This window comes from Telopea speciosissima, chromosome 11, assembly GCF_018873765.1.
Source record: "Telopea speciosissima isolate NSW1024214 ecotype Mountain lineage chromosome 11, Tspe_v1, whole genome shotgun sequence".
Taxonomy (NCBI): Eukaryota; Viridiplantae; Streptophyta; class Magnoliopsida; order Proteales; family Proteaceae; genus Telopea; species Telopea speciosissima.
The window spans coordinates 51,511,802-51,532,114 of record NC_057926.1 but is presented as its reverse complement, the minus strand read 5'-3'; the positions used below and the strand labels follow the sequence as shown (position 1 = coordinate 51,532,114).

The window sequence follows — 20,313 nt, the reverse complement described above, 5'->3', positions numbered from 1 at the left end:
CTAGCCCAAGGTTCAACTGCAATCTTTTTAATATGGGATTTTCTCAATTTTTCCGATAAAATACACAGAATTCATATAATTGCTATAAAGTATGGTAGATGGTAGAAAATTATAAACAATAGTGCAAAATACATAAACCCTGAAGAACCAGAACTGAGAAGAAGTGGAAGAGGAGATGAAGGGGGAAGAAGACTTGAGGACTGTCAAGAGATTGATCAAACCTAACAGCCTCCCTCTCACTGCCTTTATTTATATGCACCAGATTACAACCAAAGAAGGATTCCTAATCATATTTAGGAATCCTAGTGATGCAGTGCAGGCCAACGATTGGGTTTCAAAGGAGGTTCAAGTCTGGCCCTTATTTTGGGGCTACTGATCCAGTTGATATCTGCCCAGGTTAGTCATCGATTCTTCAAAGATATGCCACCAACCAGAAGATCTATATCCCAGATTTAGATAGATATCGAGTCAGCCTAAGGAGAATCGAATTCTGGCCAGCCTGCCATAGCGACCTGCTGAATTGTAAGGGGGTAAATCTCCAGATTTTGAAGGAAATATCATCCAGCATGTCAAGTGAATATTCTGCCTCCATTATAGGTATCGACCAGCTTTCTGTTTGGGAATTGATTGGCCTTATTCGAAGAGATATTTTAGGAATCAAATTCTGCCAGAGATTAGCTATCGTACAGCCTGTCTAACAGAAGATATTCTTCAGATTTTGGTGGGCCCCATGGCCAATAATGATGCAGGGCATCCTTTTGATCCAGCAGCCGGCCCAACAAAAATGGCCCAGGTGCCCAGCCCAAGCTCAAGACCAGTCCAGATCTGTCTAGCCTGGACTGAATTAATTCCAGCCCTCCTCCCCAATTCGTGGACTTCTAGGAGCAGTCAAATTCTGGTCCAAGACTAGTATTTTCTTTTGTGTCTTTTCATTTTCCAAGGCAGCATTAGTGTCTTCCATTAATCAGTTTTGTTTGTAATTCCTATGTCTTGGGAACAGTTTTCAATATCTTGGGGTTAGTTTCTAGATCTAGGAATTATTTTCTATGTTTGGTTTTTAGTTTTTAGGTGTTGAGAATTCCATTTAGCCTTGGAATTCCAACAGTCTCTTTAATTCAAGTTCATGTATCTAAGGGACAACTAAGTCTCCTTCTCCTCTATATATATAGAATTCGTGGGAGGCTGCTTTAAGCATCCAGAAATTTAAAAAAAAAAAAAAACAAATACTCTCATGTGAGAGTTACTTGTGAGAACATCAAGTGAGCTTAGGTGAGACTCCTACAGCGGGATCAATGTGGGACTCCTTCGATCGTAACCTCAGTGGGACTCTAACAGTTGGCAACCAGTGGGACTCTGGGCTGCACCTATCCAATTATTTATCTTCTCTTCAACTATCATCATCACCATCATCCTCACCATCACCATCGACATCTTGCAATCTGAACTCTCCAACATCTACAAAGTATTTTCAGATCTGTCCATAATCGGGTTCTTTATTCTCCATCAGACGGATCCTGGTTGTTTGACATCTAGTCTTGCATCAAATACGTGGAGAAGAATTCGAGAGAATATTCTCCAGATCTCGTGGGCCACATGGCCATTGCGTGGAGGATTTTAGAGGATTATCACAGCTTGCAATCACTCCTATAATTTACGGAATTATGGTTTCTTGCGAGGGATTTATTATTTAAAGATTAGTTTCTATTTTATAGGTTTTATTAATTAGTAGTTTCCTTTTTGTTTTCTAGGATTATTTAGTGTATGTGGCTTGAGCAGAAGAGGACAGAGAATGAAGAAAATAATTATGGTTGAAGCTGTGAGATGCAGTGATGATTTGGTGAGAGACTGTGGGTGAGAGGCTGAGAGGCTGAGAGAGCCGACCCTATCCCCCCCTTCCATATCCCCTTCTTCTTCTTCTTCTTATTCTTTTATGTTCTTTCATATGTAAACAAAAAAAGAGAAATAAAAAATTTCAGTTTACTCAATTTTGTTCTTCTTATTTTAACGATCCTGCTGCAATCGAACTCCAACTGGTTTTTCTCTGGTTCAAGGTCGAGTTTGCATTACCTAGTTACAATAGGAAAATAGAAACTAAAGGAATCCTAGTTACAATAGGAACTAAACAGAAAATAGAAACTAGGACTAGGACATCCTAATTATATATTGGAATATTCTAATCGAGATTACCCTAATTCCCTATGAGCTCAATATACTTCAACACTCCCCCTCAAGCTTGAACGTACAAATTACCTAGACCCAATTTGGAACACTCATACGAAAAAAGGTCTAAACAGCGGCTTGATAAACATATCACCAAGATGATTGGTAGTTGAAACAAATGAAGTAGGAACCAACTTCTTCATAACAGCATCTCAATCAAAGTGACAATTAACTTCAATGTGCTTCGTCCTCTCATGAAACACTGGATTGCTTGCAATATAAAATAGCGGCTTGATTATCACAAATTACCACCCACAAAGGTACAAGAACTAGCAGTAGAACGTCTATCATCATCAGCACCAGCCCAATCAGCATTAGAAAACCCAACCAGCTTAACATTCCGATTAGGTCGATCAATGAGATCCTTGCCAGGAGCATCTTTTAGATATCGTAACACAAGAAGTAGCAACCCAGTGAATTTTCTTTGGCGTTTGCATAAACTGACTAATAACTCCAACGGCAAAGGATATATCTGGTTGAGTAACAGTAAGGTAAATGAATTTCCCAACTAATCTTCTACATCGATGTACATCTGTAAAATCCTCACTCTCATTGGACCCAAGTTTTTGATGAGGATCCATGGGAGTATCTTCTGGTTTGGAAGCAAGCATTCCAATTTCAGAGAGAAGGTCAAGGACATATTTCCTTTGTGATAAGCTAACACCATTCTTGCTTCGTAAAACTTCAACACCAAAGAAATACTTGAGAACACTCAAGTATTTATCTGAAAATGCTGATGAAGATATGATTTAACTTGAGCAATAGCAGAAGCATCATTACCGAACAATATCATCCACACAGACTATCATCACAACCACCTTTGAACTCTGGCGACGAACAAAGATGGAATGGTCAGAATAACACTGTGAGAATCCAAACTGAGTGACAATGGCAATGAACTTATCAAACCATGCTCTTGGAGATTATTTCAACCCATAGATTGCCTTACGAAGCTTGCATACTTTGGTGGAATTCTCCCCTTGAGTAACATACCCTAGAGGTTGCTCCATATTACCTCCTCTTGAAGGTCACTATAGAGAAAAGCATTTTTTATATCCATCTGATACAAGGGCCACTCCAAGTTGACAGCCAGAGATAGAAAAATACAAACAGAATTCAAGCGAGCAACAGACGAGAAAGTTTTGAAGTAATCAACACCATAAGTTTGACTATAGCCTTTAGCAACCAATCTAGCCTTAAGCCGATCAACAGAGCTATCTGGATTGTCTTTGATAATATAAACCCATCGACATTTGATGAGATCCTTCCCAGTAGGTAACGGAACCAGAGTCCAAGTGTTTCCAGACAATAAAGCATTCATCTCTATGTCCATTGCTGCCTTCCAGCCAAGGTGAGAAAAAGCTTCATGGTGGGTTTTAGGAACAATGTTAGTAGATAAAGCAGAAGCAAGTGGGTGATAGTGGGATGGAAGATGAGAAATGGAGACATACTGTTCAATAGGATAAACGGTTCAGGATTTGTGGGACTTTTGAGTACAGGAGCAGCTACCTTTACAAACAGCGATTGATAGTCGATGGAGCCTTCAGCATCAGGATCAGATTGACTGGATGGAGGAGTGGCATCTGCAGTAGTGGATGGCATCTCCGAAATACCGTCAGCAGTGGGTAATGCGGCAGGTATAGTGGTGTCCGAGACAGTAGTAGTAGTGGGTGGTTAGATTTTATTACTTAGCCACTCGATCTGATTTTGAGTAGGATGAGGAGGTAATGGTGGCCAAGTTTTGTAATGGCTTGCATCTGCAGATCAATGTTGCATTAGTATATAGTTGACTGCCTCCGAAGGAGGACGCAATACAAGTGGCATATCAAGTTGAAAAAGTCTGAAGAGGCCTTTTACTCGAAAAACTTTCTCGGATACTTTTCCCAGGGGTGATAGTTCCAGCCAACAGCAATCTTCCCCCAAGGTAAAGTCATTTAGCAAACCACAAGCAAGTGGTTTTGTCTATGGCATCTTCAAGAGCTAATCGGCCATATTCTCCGCCTCAGCATGGTTCCAACAAACTTCTTATGATGCCGAAGGCATTCAGAGTTTTACATGCAAAGGATATGGACATATTACTGCTCAGTATCCCAACCATTTGGTAGCTTACATTGATTAGGACTCTTTGATACCTATTGCCCCGGAAGAGCGACAGATTCTTGAGACAACTAATTTGGGGGCAGAGCACGAGACATATGAAGTCAACGGCAATGACAATGATGGGGAGCAACAACCATTTTATGTTCTTAGTCCTATTTTGACCACAGACAAGGTGTCTGAGGATGAAGATTAACGTCGCAACAATATCTTCTAATTAGCGTCGCAACAATATCTTCTAGACCCGCGTGAAGTGCAAAGACCAATTATGCAACTTCGTGGTTGATGGGGGTAGTTACAACAATGTCGTCTCTGAAAACGTTGTTCGTAAGCTTGGATTGCAAACAGAGACACATCCAAATCCCTACAAAATTGCATAAATGAACAACACCAATCTCAAGATTACTGATAGTTGTTTGCTCACATACTCTATTGGTGAGTTTGAGGATACAGTACAAGGTGACATCCTCCTCCTGAAGGTGTCACATTCTTCTTGGTCGACAGTGACTATTTCACTATTTGATAAAAAGGCAAAACATTGTGAGTAAGAGAATACCTACTCTTTCAAGCACGACAACAAAGAAATTTATTCCCGCTAAAGATCTTCCCAAAATTAAGCTCAAGAACATAGGAGGATCCTTCCTCCTCTAGTGTGTTGACTCAAAAGACCTCCTTGGTCCATATCCGAACTCATCGGAGTCGAGTTCTTTTCAAGCGAGGTGAGCTAATGTAGTTGCCCTAGCCTGGCTGGACCAGAATGACCCTCTTTGGAAATCTAAGCCAATACACTACCGTCCCAACCCTATTTCTGGTCTAAAGGGGGTGGTAGACTACATAGTCCTTGTCTTAAGAGTAGTTTCTATTTCTTTATTGGAGTTTTACTTATTTATTAGCATGTAGCTTACAATGGATTCTTAGATGAGAATAAATTGAAAATTTTGACTTCTTGTGGTGTTACGTTGCTTGTTGGCCATTTTGTGTTTCTCTTTCTCTCTCTTTTCCGTCCATGTTCTTCTCTTACCTATGATCCATCTGTAAACTAATTAAAGAGAAAGAAGGAGAAAGAGAGGAGAAGAGACGAGGAAGAGAAGAAGAATTGCTGCAACAAGTTGGGAGTCACAGCCGTAAGTTCAACTGCCCCAAAACATTCATAATTAATAGCTTAGACAATAGGGTAAAAGTAAAATACCAAAATACCCCTAAGAGGGAGATCGGGAATTAGTGCTAGCTCTAATTCACGACGCCCTCTCCCTTATATCAAGAACTTCTAACACTCCCCCCTCAAGCTGGAGCATATATGTTAATCATGCCCAGCTTGTTACAAATATAATCTACTCTCACACTTCCCAAAGACTTTGTAAACAGATCAGCAAGTTGCTCCCTGGTTCGAACATGACGAGGAGAAATAATCCCTTGTTGCAGCTTTTCACGAACAAAATGACAATCAATCTCAATGTGTTTCGTTCTCTCATGAAACACAGGATTAGTAGAAATATGAATGGCAGCTTGATTATCACATCATAATAACATAGGAGGAGTCCAACTGCTCTTCCATCAATCCAAGACCTGAACCACCTCTTCTTTGAATGCCCAACTGCTACTGCAATCTAGAAGGGAGTCCTTCTCAAATGCTGGCCTACCCGAAGACGCATCCTTCCCTTCTCCAGAGAATGGATTTGGATTGATATGACTTTTGCTAGATCCACCACTTGTGACGCGGTCGGGAAGTTGGCCTTTTGTGCTACCCTCAACCATATCTGGATGGAGCGAAATTTGAGAAAATGGACTTCCAACTCTCGGACTTACCAGAAGATTTGGGACTCCATTTCCTTTGAAATTAAAGCAAAGTTATCTCTTCTTCCCCCCTCTTCTTGTATAGACTCCCCTAGGAACAGGACCATTGTTCAGTCCTGGGGTCTCTTCAATGTTTCCTTGGTTGCTCCAGCAAATGCTTAGGCTGGCTGGTTTGGCCCTCCTGTTGTGGGGCCCTTTGTAATTCTCCTTTCTTCTCTCTTCTGGTAATGAAATTTTTATTCACCCAAAAAAAAACATTGGAGAATCATCACTAAACCCAAACTCTGTCATCAACTGTTTAATCCACATCAGCTCACAAGTGCCATGTGCCATAGCACGATACTCCGACTCTACACTGGACTGATCTACAACAGTCTGTTTCTTGCTCTTCCATGAAACAAGATTTCCTCCAATAAACACACACGGATCAACTGGAGATCTTGCCCAGTCAGCATCAGTAAAACCTTCAACCCTCCCATGACCATAATCAGAATATAGAAGACCATGACCCGAAGCTTTCTTGATATAGCGCAAAGCCCTTAGAACCGCATCCCAATGAGACATCCGACGAGAGGACATAAACTGACTCAGTACACTGACAGGAAAGGAGATGTCAGGTCTAGTCACAGTCAAATAGTGAGTTTCCCTACAAGCCTCCGATACTTCTTTGGATCATCAAGGATATCACCATCATCTGCCATCAATTTCAAATTAGGATCCATAGGAGTATCCAAAGGTTTAGATCCCAGTAACCCTGTCTCTGAAAGCAAGTCAAGAACATACTTCCGCTGTGAGAGCGAGATCCCTTTCCGTGATTGAGCTACCTCAATACCCAAGAAATATTTCAGACGTCCCAGGTCCTTAGTCTGAAATTGCTGTCCCAAATGTGTCTTTAAGCTCTCAATACCTGAAGAATCATCTCCTATGATAACAATGTCATCTACATAAACTACCAATAATATCCTCCTTGCATCAAAATGCCGGAAAAACACCGAATGATCACTCTCAGAACGAGTTAGTCCAAACTCCAACACAACATCTGTAAATCGGCCAAACCACGCCCTTGGTGACTGTTTCAGCCCATACAACGATTTCTTCAGCCTACACACCTTACCAGACTCCCCCTGAGAAACAAAACCAGGAGGGGTTGCTCCATATACACTTCCTCATGGAGATCACCATGCAAGAAAGCATTCTTGACGTCTAGCTGAAACAAAGGCCAATAGTGTGTAGCAGCCAAAGAAATGAAAATGATAACAGAAGCAAGTTTCGCAACAGGAGAAAAGGTATCCCAGGTAGTCTATACCATAGACCTGGGCATATCCCTTAACAACAAGACGGGCCTTCAACCGAGCCACAGACCCATTAGGATTAACATTAACCACAAAAATCCACTGACAGCCAATGGCAGACTTACCAGAGGGTAAAGAAACAAGGTCCCATGTCTGATTTTCCTTCAGTGCAGCTTATTCCTCAATCATAGTAATCCTCCACCCAGGGTCAGACAAGGCTTCTGCAACAGGCTCAGGAATAGGATGACGCTCAAGAGAAGACAAACAAGCACCAAAAGTAGAGGACAAACCAGTATAGGACACAAAGTTAGAGACAGGATTTTTGTTACAGCTTGGCATATTTTCGACCCGAACCCTAACCCAAATCCGAATGTAGGTCTGGAACCTGATGTCGTAGCACCGTGTTCGTTATGAAATGTCGGTTGGGTATTCGAGCGAATAGAAGAAGAAGATGGAATCCATGCGGCAATTCGACATCTGCCAATAAAACGACAGATACCTCCCCCGTGCAGTTGTGAGATCCACATGCAGATGTACAACTCGTGGTAAGGAACCCTAACCTCGTATTAGGTGTTTTTGGTTTTATAAATATGTCTGGGTGGGTCTGCTTGCGGAACGCTTTGACTTTTGGATGTTCCGATACGGAGAAAACAAAAACAGAATTCTCAGGTTGATTGCTGCATCAACCAGAGAATCGTACCATCACGGATTTTTGCTCTTGGAAGTGCGGGACCCAGTGTTTTGGATCGGGGATCTCGTCGCCGCATCCCGATTAATGGCTTGGAATGTTTACCCCAACATTCTAGGACCCATGGGACCCACAAAATCCAATTATCCGTGTAGGGATCGGCTTAAGACATAAACTGACAAAATTCTAAAAGAAAAAAAAAAAAGAAAAGACAAAAGCTAGAAAGTGGTATTGGGTGGATTATAAAATAAGTAAAATTATTAAAACTCAAGTGTTTAGTAAATTGACACCTAACCAAATTAAGTAAAAGTATTAAATCTTAAACTGACTTCTAACTAGCTTAGTATTCAGGAACTAAACCGTCCTATACTAATAAAGAAACTAAAAGGAAAGCTAAATCCTATCTAATTCACTCACCAAATTGACACATGTACACATTGAATAAAGAAATAAAACTCTACTCTAACACTAAACCACTCACCGTACTATTCCATATGTTTGAAAAAAACTAACAACAAAGAGAACAGAGAAGTAGAGAAAAGAAAAAAAAAAAAAGGGGGAAGAAGAAGAAGAAAGGGAGCCAGATTGGGGAGAATTGCTAACTCAAGGTAAAATCCTCACTTCTTCACCCTTCTTTAATTAATCATAGTGGATCCTACTAAACCCATGATGATTTGAATTAAACCAAGTCCTTTCAATTCTTGTAGTTTATGAAATTGATTTTTGATTTATGGAGTTAGAAGCTTAAACTCATGCATGTATAACCCTAGCTCTTTGCTAACCTGAGCACTAACCTATTCACAATTCTAGGGATTTACTTAAAATAATTAATGCATATTCAGCCACATAGAACAGTTTTATCCAAGAACTGATCCATGAAATTGCCGTTATGGCTGTACCTACCTTCAAAACCCCGACTTTTCCATACAAATCGACCCTAACATGGTCCCATTCATAGTAATGATCACGCAACAACATCCATGATCAATTGAATGTGGATTCAGCCCAAAACCCCATCAGAAATTATGTTTTATGTATTTTTGGGGCTGTTGTGCATCTCTGGTCGATGTCCCAGTTGACTAGGTCATCAACCAGAGAATGCAGCTTTAATTTTTTAAAATACTACCATCTCAGGTCGATGTCCCAATTGACTGGTTCATCAACCAGAGAATGACTATATCAATTTTTAGAACACTGCCATCTCAAGTTGGTGTCCCAGTTGACTGCCTCATCAACCTGAGATGTTGTTTCACTTGTGAACACACCCTAGACCCTGTCCAACTGTACCATGGGGTAACCCTAGGGCTCCACACAGGTTTTTGACGCTTTTAGCACCGGATGTGGTCAAACATTCGTAGGACGTTACCGTTCGCTTGACAAGTCACGCCAACTACCGACACCGAACGAAACCCAACATCACGATCATAACAAGGTAAGTGGGGATAGGCTTTGATTGTTTTAGGAATGTTTAATTTCATTCTTTAATACAATTGTCTAAATTTATTTGCATCTTTAAATTCCAGTTTTACATGTGATAATTATTGTTCTGTTATTTGTAATTTATGAACATGAACAATGTACTATGAAATATGCTTTGTGAATATTTGTGTTAGAATAGACGCCGTAGTCGGCTTGGAAACGAGTGGTATGGTGTGCCGTAGTATGGGATGCGGGAGCACTGTACACCTCGTACGATGCCATTTAGATGCACATGGCTAGGAATGTAAATTCCTTAATGCTACAACCCTTACCAACAGGGGTTCAGGTGTTGGTGATCATACCCCCTTGTCCCGAGGAGTACATGCCGGGGTGGGGTCCAGGCTATGATTATCAGGGGTCTACCCACGGGAAGGTATACCGTACCAACGACCGATGTGGGCCCCATACAACAATTGAGGTACGTCTCAGGGAAATGGGAAGGAACTGAGATCGTTACCCGAGTTGTTGGCGTGGCATTGACTTAGTGACTTAGGCATTGCTTGTTAAATGTAAAATTAGGTTTAAAATTAGTCCATGCATTTAGGATTTATGCTTCTATGTGTGTGGTCTATCTTTACTTGCTGGGCTCAGTGGAACTCACCCATGTGGAACTTTTCTCTTTTAGATGATCCTACAGGTGAATATTTCGATGGCGTGGAGGGTGATTTCGAGTCAGAGGATTATGCTGGTGGTGCAGATGCTAATATGGACAGAGAGGGGTGTGACCCCTATTACCTAGACAATCCGAGTGGGTCTGGGGAATAGAGACTAGTGAAGTAGACGGACTTTTCTGTTTTCCTTTTTGTTCTTTCCCTACATTCTTTTGATGGATGAGAATCCATTGTAAATACTAGGTAGGTTACTCTTCCTTTTGGAAAATGTACATAGAAAGTAACCGAATGTAGGGAATAGTAAGTAGACTAGAGGACTGGATCTTTATGTAAATAGTACAACTTGTGCGTACTCTGACTAAGTAAGTATGTAAATATTTTAATCTTTTGGCTGCTTGTGACTTGTACTTACTGCATCTGGATCCTGGAGGTGTCTGGATACCTCGGGTATTCGGGTCAGCCATCGGATCCTCCCAGGGGGTGGTTCCGGGGTGTGACAATGTTAGGTACAACTTCGAACACCCTTACGAAAAGCAATAGGGACATCTAAATCATAAATAACAGGAATGGGAGGCGAGGAGGAAGTATCTATTAGAGGATCCGGATCTAGAGGCAAAGAAGACGAGGTAGAGGTAGCAAACCGAGTGCTATATTTGTCATAAGCTGGAATGTGAGGTGTCGGCTCGTCGGATGAGCGACGGTGGAACACAGCAGGTAGCTTAGTAGGAGGTGGCGCTGCTGGCAAAGGATCCTGCAAAGGAGAAGAATGCTCGACAACATAGACGGGCAAATCATCATCCAAATCTGAAGAAGGCAGCGAAGACTCAACAAACGAAGTGGATTCAAAGAATTTAACATCAGCTGTAACAAAGTATTTCTTTAAATCAAAAGAATAACAACGATAACCCTTTTGAGTTTTAGAATACCCCTCAAAAAGACATTTAAGAGCCCTAGGATCCAACTTAGAGCGACTAGCACGATGATCCCTAATAAAACAAACACTCCCAAAGACACGAGGGGGTAAAGCAAACAAAGGTTAAGAAGGAAACAATAAAGAATATGGAATACCCCCACACAAAACTGAAGATGGCAGACGGTTAATAAGACAACATGCTGTCAAAACTGCATCAGCCCAAAAAATTTTAGCCACTTTCATCGCAAACAAAAGAGATCGAGTGACTTCCTTTAAATGTCTGTTTTTCCTTTCGGCCACACCATTTTGTTGAGGTGTGTCCGTACAAGAGGACTAATGAATGATGCCATGCTGAACCATAAATGTAGTAAAAGGAGCAGAAAAGTATTCTATAGCATTATCACTACAAAGAACTTTTAATGAAGTATTAAACTGATTCTGAATTTCAAGAACAAAAGCACAAAAAATGGAAAATAACTCAAAACCATTCTTCATTAAATAAATCCAAGTAACTTTGGAATAATCTTCAACAAATGTAACAAAGTAACAAAAGCTCAACTGAAAAACAACCGAACAAGGACCCCATACATCAGAATGAACTAAAGAAAAAAAGTGGGCAGCCCGATTATTGACTCTAGGGGGATAACTTACACAGCGAAGTTTCCCAAACTGACACGACTCACAATTAAGACTAGACAAAGATTTAAAACGACTATCTAAAATTTTCAAACTCTCCAAGGAAGGATGACACAAACGACAATGAATCTGATGAGGAAGCGCCACACTCGAACATGCCACCGCTGATGTGTCTTCAAGTAGATACAGCCCCCCAGATTCACGGCCTCTACCAATCGTCTTCTCCTACTTGAGACCCTGAAATACACAATAGCAAGGGAAAAAAGTGATAGAACAATTACGAACTTTGGTGAACTTGTGAACAGACAACAAATCAAATGGAAACTTAGGCAAATAAGAAATAGAGGATAATGACAAAGACGAGGTAGCATGCACAGTGCCTGTACCCCGAACCTGAGCTAAAGACCCATCAGCTAACACAACATTCGAAGAAGACTCACAAAATGAAGAAAAAAATACCTGAAACCCCAATCATATGATCCGAAGCACCTGAATCAATGATCCAGGGACGAGAAGTGGATGAAAGGCACCCAGTAGCATTACCTGTCTAAACAAGAGTAGCAGCGGAGAACTGAGATGACTGGGAATTCTGAAATTGAGTAAAGCGCTCATAATCTTCATCAGACATCGTCACAGTCTTACCCTCAGGCTTGGAGGGAGAAGGAACACCCGAATCACTACTAGCCGAGTTGGCAAATTGAGGTGTTTTACAATTTTACCATGTAGTTTCCAGCAAAAGCGCTGAATGTGGCCAGGCTTACCACAATGCTGAAGTCTCTGAAGCACCAGAAATGGGAGCTTTACTAGTACCAGTCCCACGACTACGACCATCACCACCACTATTACCTGTCCCACCATTAGAACCACAGTTTGGTGGAAAAGAAGCAAGAGCAGAATTTTCAGCATTACTGGGTTCTTGGCAGCTTTCACGGGAAACATGTAAAACTCGATAAAAAGATTTTGAAAGAGTGGTGACCTTATCTCCACCAAGAATCTGAGACCTCACCGATTCAAATCCTTACGAAGTCCACCCCAAAATACCATAACAGCAAGCTGTTCTTGCTGGTTTTGCATTGCTTGCACATCCGATGAAATAGAAAGGACAATATTCAGCTCCTCATATAAACGTTTGAAGTCAGCAAAATATTGGGTAACACTCAGATTCTTTTGATCTATTTTATAGAAAGCCTGGGACAGATCATATATACGTCACAGGTTGTCCTGTCCAGAGTACAGGACATTCAAATATTCCCATAATTCTTTAACTATATCAATATGAGTCACCAAGTCTGCAATCTGATTTTCCATTGAATTCAGCATCTGGCTCAAAATCCTTGCATCAACAGTATCCCATGATGTATCATAAACAAGTTTCGATTTTGTCAAATGATCTTGTTGATCACGGCCAATCAAAGCCAATCGAACCACCTTCTTCCATGGCTGGAAATTTAACATTCCCTTTAACTGCCGATCAGTAATACGACGAGAAGACGAAAGCTCGGTCACCGTAGTCTTGGTCTCAACCATTCTTACTAATCCAGATAATTCGCAGAGACAGCCAAAGAACACTCCACCAAATAATCCCTATTACTCGATCAACCTTTACGTCCCACAACAACTCATCAAAAAACAAAGACCTAGTTCTTCATATAATCACGAACTAGTCTCTAAACAAAAACCAAAGACAGCATAGGATGTTACACTCCTTCAAACGAAAGACTGAAGAGTCTACAACTTGATTGATTTGTAGAAGACAACTTCAGCTACTGTAAAACCTCGATCAAAAGAGAACAATGGATCTCTGGAAGCGTGAACCAGTCCCTATCAATCCAGCTCTTATACGGTTATACCATGTAAACTAATTAAAGAGAAAGAAGGAGAAAGAGAGGAGAAGAGAGGAGGAAGAGAAGAAGAATTGCTGCAACAAGTTGGGAGTCACAGCCGTAAGTTCGACTGCCCCAAAACATTCATAATTAATAGCTTAGACAATAGGGTAAAAGTAAAATACCAAAATACCCCTAAGAGGGAGATCGTGAATTAGCGCTAGCTCTAATTCACGACTCCCTCCCCCTTATATCGAGAACTTCTAACACCATCCATAGTTCCATACCCCCTGTTGGGTTCCTTAGTTATGGTCCCTTGTTCTAGCAGTACCATAGCTATTTTCCAAATCAAGTTCAAACCTTCCCATCCCTCATCTGTTTTCCCTCATCTCTTGGGAGTGATTTAACCTACTCCAGGCGACACTAATCCCAGGGTTCAGCTTCAAAACTCTGTTCTGATTGAAGGATACTTACCAGCAATCATACCTGAGTCTACAACTTTCGCTGGCTTTGTTTTCAAAGGAGTTATTTTAACTCCTTGGTTGCTTATTCTACTCGATATTGGAGTAAAAGCGAGGAGCCCTCCTACGATACCTCAACCAGGAGTTTCAAGGCCATCTAAGGCCATACCTGACTACCTGAGAGCTCCAGTCAAGCTTTCCTCTCTCATTGGTATAGACATTGGATTTTGTCACCCTGGAGGACCCTCTAAACGATGATGAATTGAGCACGACACAGCTCTTAGAGTTCGTATTGCAGAAAATTACCATTTTCCCCCTGGGATGACTTGGGTGCCCAAACCTTCTCAGAATTGGCCGAATTGTGAGCTGATCTACGAGCACCCTTGCTTCTTCGGTTGTAGATCAGCTAGCTCTCAGGAGTTTCATCTTTGTTGGGTGTAGCGAAAACTTTAAGGATAACTTTGTTTTATCATTTTAAGTTTGACTCAGGCTTTTGGTGCGAAGATGACGACATTTGGCCATTATTTCATATGAATTACTGCATATGACAAGCGCTTAGCAGCGCCACCTTCCTCTTTGGCTATTTACCTTTTGCCCCAATAAAATGCTATAAATAGGGGTCCCCCTCTTCTGAAAATCACAGTTCAGAATTCCAGGAAGAGAATTACAGTTACAGAGAGAGAAAAATACCTGAAAATTCAATAAATCTAAAAAATACCCAAAATACCCTCAGGAGCCAGGATTTTGTCGTGAACGCAACAAGAGCGTCAGAAGTCGAAACTTTGTAGAACTGTGTCCGTGAGGCCTTTTTTGGCAAGAAAAAGGTATTTTTACCGCTCCTCTCATTATTTATTTATTTAATCTGTTTATTTAATTTAGTCATTAATTAGCTTTGTTTAGTATTGTGTATTTTTGCGTAAATCTCCACCGTATGCTGTTGGGCTGCCAATTTTTCTGTGGGGGGTCCGATGGCCACCTAGGTAGCATCATCGGACCCCACTCATCAAAGTCAAATGGTCAAATCTCCGAAATAGTCGAAACTCCGACAAATCTCCGATGGAAGCAATCTGGTCAACAAGGACTCTCGAAATGGAATCTTTCGTTCTGGGCTTACAATCGAGGTATTATCAAAAATTTTAAGCTTCAAACAAGGTATGTACATTTTATTTAATATTGTGAATACTATGTGGCCTGAAGTATTTTTTTACCTGATCCCTATTGAGGGTATGTAGGCAGCTTGACAAAGTTCTGTTCAAGTTTGGACCACTTACATAGTATTTCTTTATTTAACATCATTCATGTCCATTTTATTTTGTTGTTACCTTTATCATGATAGACTTAGTCTATAGACTCTATACATTATATAGCTAGTGTAGATAGCTTCACATACTTTATCTACTTTCTAACCTTGCAACCTACATTAGGGTTACAATATTTTCATTACTTTTACTATGTGTTCTAGTATCTAAGAGGACTAGTAAGATTATGAATGGTCAAAATAAAAGGAGACCGGGCCCAGCTACCTTCCCAGTCATAAGTGATAGACTAGATAAGTCCTTTACAATATGCTAATGGAAGAAATGAGTACCATAGCTTAGCTCTTGAAGGGAAAAAGATCTAATACAAGGAGTATCTATTCATAACAAAGCATTTGATCCCCCCCAACCCCCGATCCGGTTAGCTTGCTTGCTGCTTAAGGCGTGATGTTCGGGCCCATTACCCGATAGGCCCTCACTCCACTTACTGAAGAAGAACTTTGCATAGTTGTCAAGGCGTCCATGCGCCTTGGTCGCCTAGTTGGTGCGTCTTGATTTTGGACCCTCTCCACCGCCTTGAGTCACCTAGAAGCCAACTATGGTCGTAACCTTGAACCTAGCAAGAGATTTGGGTTGACCAGTGCCATCCATTGGAATTCATTAATTCGGGGGAGACATTTATGGGTCCTAAACCCTAATCTAAGTGGCAACTCCCAAGAAAACATTTTCCCTCTTCCTACCCGGCATGAGAGGGCCCATCCCCGAGGGTATATTTTCCAACATATACCCACAGTTGGCTCTGGTTCAAAGGCTGGAGGTAGGAGATGATCAATTTCTTTTGTTTTTCTAAACCCTTTATCAGGTTTTTCCATTATTACCCTTCCTTTTGTTTCACTATTCCTTCCTACCCTTATTTTGCTTTCTCCTAATACGTTACACTCCACTCACGTGTCCCATTTCTTATATTTTGAAATTCTATTAAATTACGGGGTACTGCCACCATTTGTTACTTACCTTTGTTGAGTGCTGGACAGTGATAAAATTTACAAATAAGCTTTTATTCATAATACTTGATTTGTTTGTTGTGTTTGGGTGGGCCCAAAGCGATCTGAACTGGGTTTTGGAACCCTGAAAAGCACCACTAGGCATGGGAGATATATATGCTCCAACTTGAGGAGTGTTGGACAGTTTAGTGTGGGATTTTATGTTATGTTCTTAATCTATGAATGTTTATTTGTAATTATACTATCAGTCCTTAGTTTGTAATTTTACCTTTCTTAGTGTATAAGTATGTAGACCTAGAATCACGATACTAGATAGAAGCATTCTGAATCCTACTGTGAGCATGGGTGTTGAACCTAGAAGGTTCTATATGATTATGTGTTTTGGATATGAAAACCTTGTATGATGTGTGTTTGGGTGTTATAACATATTTGTTAATGTGCTAAGAGATTGATGGAACCCAAGTATTTTAGGTGCAACCATTAATTGAAGAAGATCTACTGTCGACGAACTTCGGTGATGAAGTGACGGACTTCCATGAAACTAAAGATTGATCCATCTTAAAGAACAAATTGAAGAATACATTAAGATGAAAGTGGATCAAGTTGAAGAAATCTGAAGACATAGAATTTGCTATTTATTTGTATATTAATGTAATCTTTATGTTGATGTCCACAAGATGAGAAAACCAAAGTAAAAGTGAACTAAAAACCTAAATGAACAAACCCAAGAAACTAGGTGGTTTGACTTAAAAAACTATATGACTTAATTGTTTATGGACTTCAATGGGTACTGAGGTTCATCCATGCTTACAAATGAATATTGTGTTATAATTAAGATATCTCTAACGGAAAACCATGCCTTATTGATTGTCTGCGGATAGTCCCAACGGACTTCTGTGACGTGCTTCCATCCTGATAGAGACTATGGTTTCTAAGTCCAGTTTCTACGAACTTCCGTGGAGGTCACGCGGACTTCCATCCTATGAACATTTATGTTCCACGTTAGGGATGTTTGACTAGATTTAAATATATTAAATGCATCACTTAGACTCTTAACTACCTGAGTAGAATTCTAAGCATCTTCATTGATGTTAAATGAATTCCAACAACTAGTTTTCTTGGACATTGAAGTTGATTTCTTAAAGAACTAAATGATTTTACTACTTAAACATTTTTTAGGAAACAAACTCTTGACTCTAGCAGACATTTTTTAGGAAACAAACACTTGACTCTAGCAGCTAGTTTGTTAACTCCAACAACTAGTTTGTTGCCTATATAAAGGCTTGAGTCACTTGATCTTGACAATCATCTGCACTTGAACGAAAATATCAACTTGAGAAGGGCTGTGATCTTGTGAGAATCAGTTTGTGCTTAAATTGGTACAGTTTCAGATTTGTAAGAAGTCATTTTGCCGTGGGAGCTTGTATAGCTCAATGTGTACTTTGTGTACGTGTGCTTGCAGATGTGTTCTGCAACAAGAGGAAGAAATCATTGATCTATGTGATCCGGGTAAGAAATCATTGGCTTGTGTGGCTCAAGTAAGAAAGCCTTGATCTGTGTGATCCGGGTGCTCAATCCGAAGGACTGTGATTGAGAGATGTAAGGTTCGATTCCTGCCATTTGGAAAGGGATCCTTGATAGTGGAAATCCTTGGCCTGTGTGGCCTAGGTAGTGGATGCAGGATTGGTGAATCCGAACCACTCTAAATCTCTTGTGTGCATCTTTGTCTCTATCTTTATCTTTCCCTTGCACTCACTACACTACAAGTACTTGGTAAGATCTTTCATGATACTTAATATGTTTATTTCTTATATCTTTACATGTGTTTGCCATTGAGTGATTAGGGTATTGCTTACATCATGTTTAAATTTATAAAAACCCAATTCACCCCCCTCTTGGGTTGCATTTGATCCCCTAGGGTTCTCTCTTTTCTCCATCGTGTCTCTTCTCCTCTCTTCTTTTTCTCTCTTCTTCTTTCTCTTCTCTCTCTCTCTCCTTGATCACGTAGGGACTGGTTTTCCTGGTTTTACATTGTTTCAGGTTCTTAATCATTCTAAAGCTTTCATCAATTTTCTTAAGTATTTACCTCATTTTATGAATTTTACAATATTTTAATACATGCTAACATATTTCAATGTATATTTCCATTTTTATAAAAGGCCGAATGATGCTCAAAATTCAACATTTTTCAGATAAGGATTTGCAGATTTTAGAATATTGTCTAAGCTTATCAAAGAGTTTTATTTTACATATCTCGACATACCTCATACCTTAATGATGTTCATTAAGAATACAGCTTCTATTCTTCTGAATGTATACACATCTCAAACATGTATATGAAACCAAAATACATAATTATACTGCTAGTGTAAACATGAATTGCACTAATGCCTTGTATGATGTACAGAATAAGATTACTTTCAGAATGATTCAAAGCAGCAAAATTTAGAATTGCATAAAGTAACAGTACAAGAAAACCCAGTATTTAATTATGTTCAATACAAAGTTGAAAACAAGCAGAACAAATTAATGAACAGAAAGTTAGATGAATTATACTAAACTCAAATACATGTTATAATATAAAGTGTATAAAAAGAATTGCCTGAATTTGTTAACTTCAATAGTTCCATTAGTCTATCAACTGTTGCCTCACAAATCATTTTAGAAGAGAAAGAATTGTACTAATGCCTTGTATGATGTACAGAATAAGATTACTTTCAGAATGATTAAAAGCAGCAAAATTTAGAATTACATATAGTAACAGTACAAGAAAACCAGTATTTAATTATGTTCAATACAAAGTTGAAAACAAGCAGAACAAATTAAAGAACAGAAAGTTAGATGAATTACACTAAACTCAAATACATGATATAACATAAAGTGTATAAAAAGAATTGCCTGAATTTGTTAACTTCAATAGTTCCATTATTCTATCAATTGTTGCCTCACAAATCATTTCAGAAGAGAAAACTGAGCCAGGAGTTGAAACTTGTTGTCCAGGTTGCCTATAACAAGGAGCCAAAAGAACCACACGCCTCCACCAGTCCGGAGATGGAGTAGTATGAAGAGCATGTCTCAGACAACGCATAGCTCTTTCCCAGTCCAAACTCCCTCTTTGGATGGAATTGGCAAGATCCTAAACCAACGAAAAGAAGCAGATTTAATCAACTCTATGCAGTCCAACCACAATTGCTGTCAAAAAATGACGTCTTTTTTTTCTAATAAAAGATCAAGCTACAAATACGTCCTTGTACTTCCTATTCAAGCTCTTCCCCATCAAACAGCAACTATCATGACAATAAAATGTCCCGATCATTAAACTAACTGTGTAAATAGGTCATGTGAAAGCTCTGTCAGAGACAAACTGATTAATTTTGTTGAACTGAAGCTCTTCCAAATTCAAAGAGATTATACAATACCTATCAAGGGCAGGCAGTGGAACCTGTTCATCTTCCCTACCCTCCCCACCTTCAAAGGGAAAGGTGGTGATTCTTTACTGTGTAAGCTAAATGGGGAGGATAAGGGTAAAAGAGGTTAACATGCCTAAATGGGGATAGTAAGGTTAAGGGGTCATACCTCCCATCTACACGTTTACGTAGGGGCGAGCAGGCAATTTGATGTGTATATGAATATGACTGACTATATGCAAGGTTTTGAGTATCCTCCGTAACCCACGATACTAACAAAAGCTTATCGTATCTTTAAAGTACCGATAAGATAACTAAAAAAATTTGGTATTAGTACATATAAGAAAACTCGTCCATTATGTATAATCAATTGAATGCACTTGTCTCGTCGTACTTTGTTCTCCTTTCTATACATGATCTATTTTACATATTATTTATGGTTAAAAGTTGTGCACAACGCCAGCTCAAACATGAAATCGCACACCCCCCCCCCTTACATATCACTGTTCATGTGACTTTTGTCAGATTCCAAAGGGGGTTCCCTTATTGGCCAGAAACTGCACTCGGGCAGTGTAGGGAACCCTCTCCCATTACTTATTTATAGCGTTCTATGCTTCAACACTGTATTTTGC

At 39.9% G+C, this 20,313-nt stretch overlaps 1 protein-coding gene across 2 annotated transcripts in view; it reads right to left on the bottom strand.

Moving 5' to 3' along the window:
* Positions 1-20,313, bottom strand: part of LOC122645686 (mediator of RNA polymerase II transcription subunit 23) — a 104,617-nt gene that overhangs the window by 65,826 nt on the left and 18,478 nt on the right. For both annotated transcript variants that reach the window (XM_043839014.1, XM_043839015.1), the window contains exon 6: positions 19,173-19,410. In XM_043839014.1, coding sequence (XP_043694949.1) covers positions 19,173-19,410 — 238 coding nt within the window. The remainder of the gene's footprint in view (positions 1-19,172; positions 19,411-20,313) is intronic.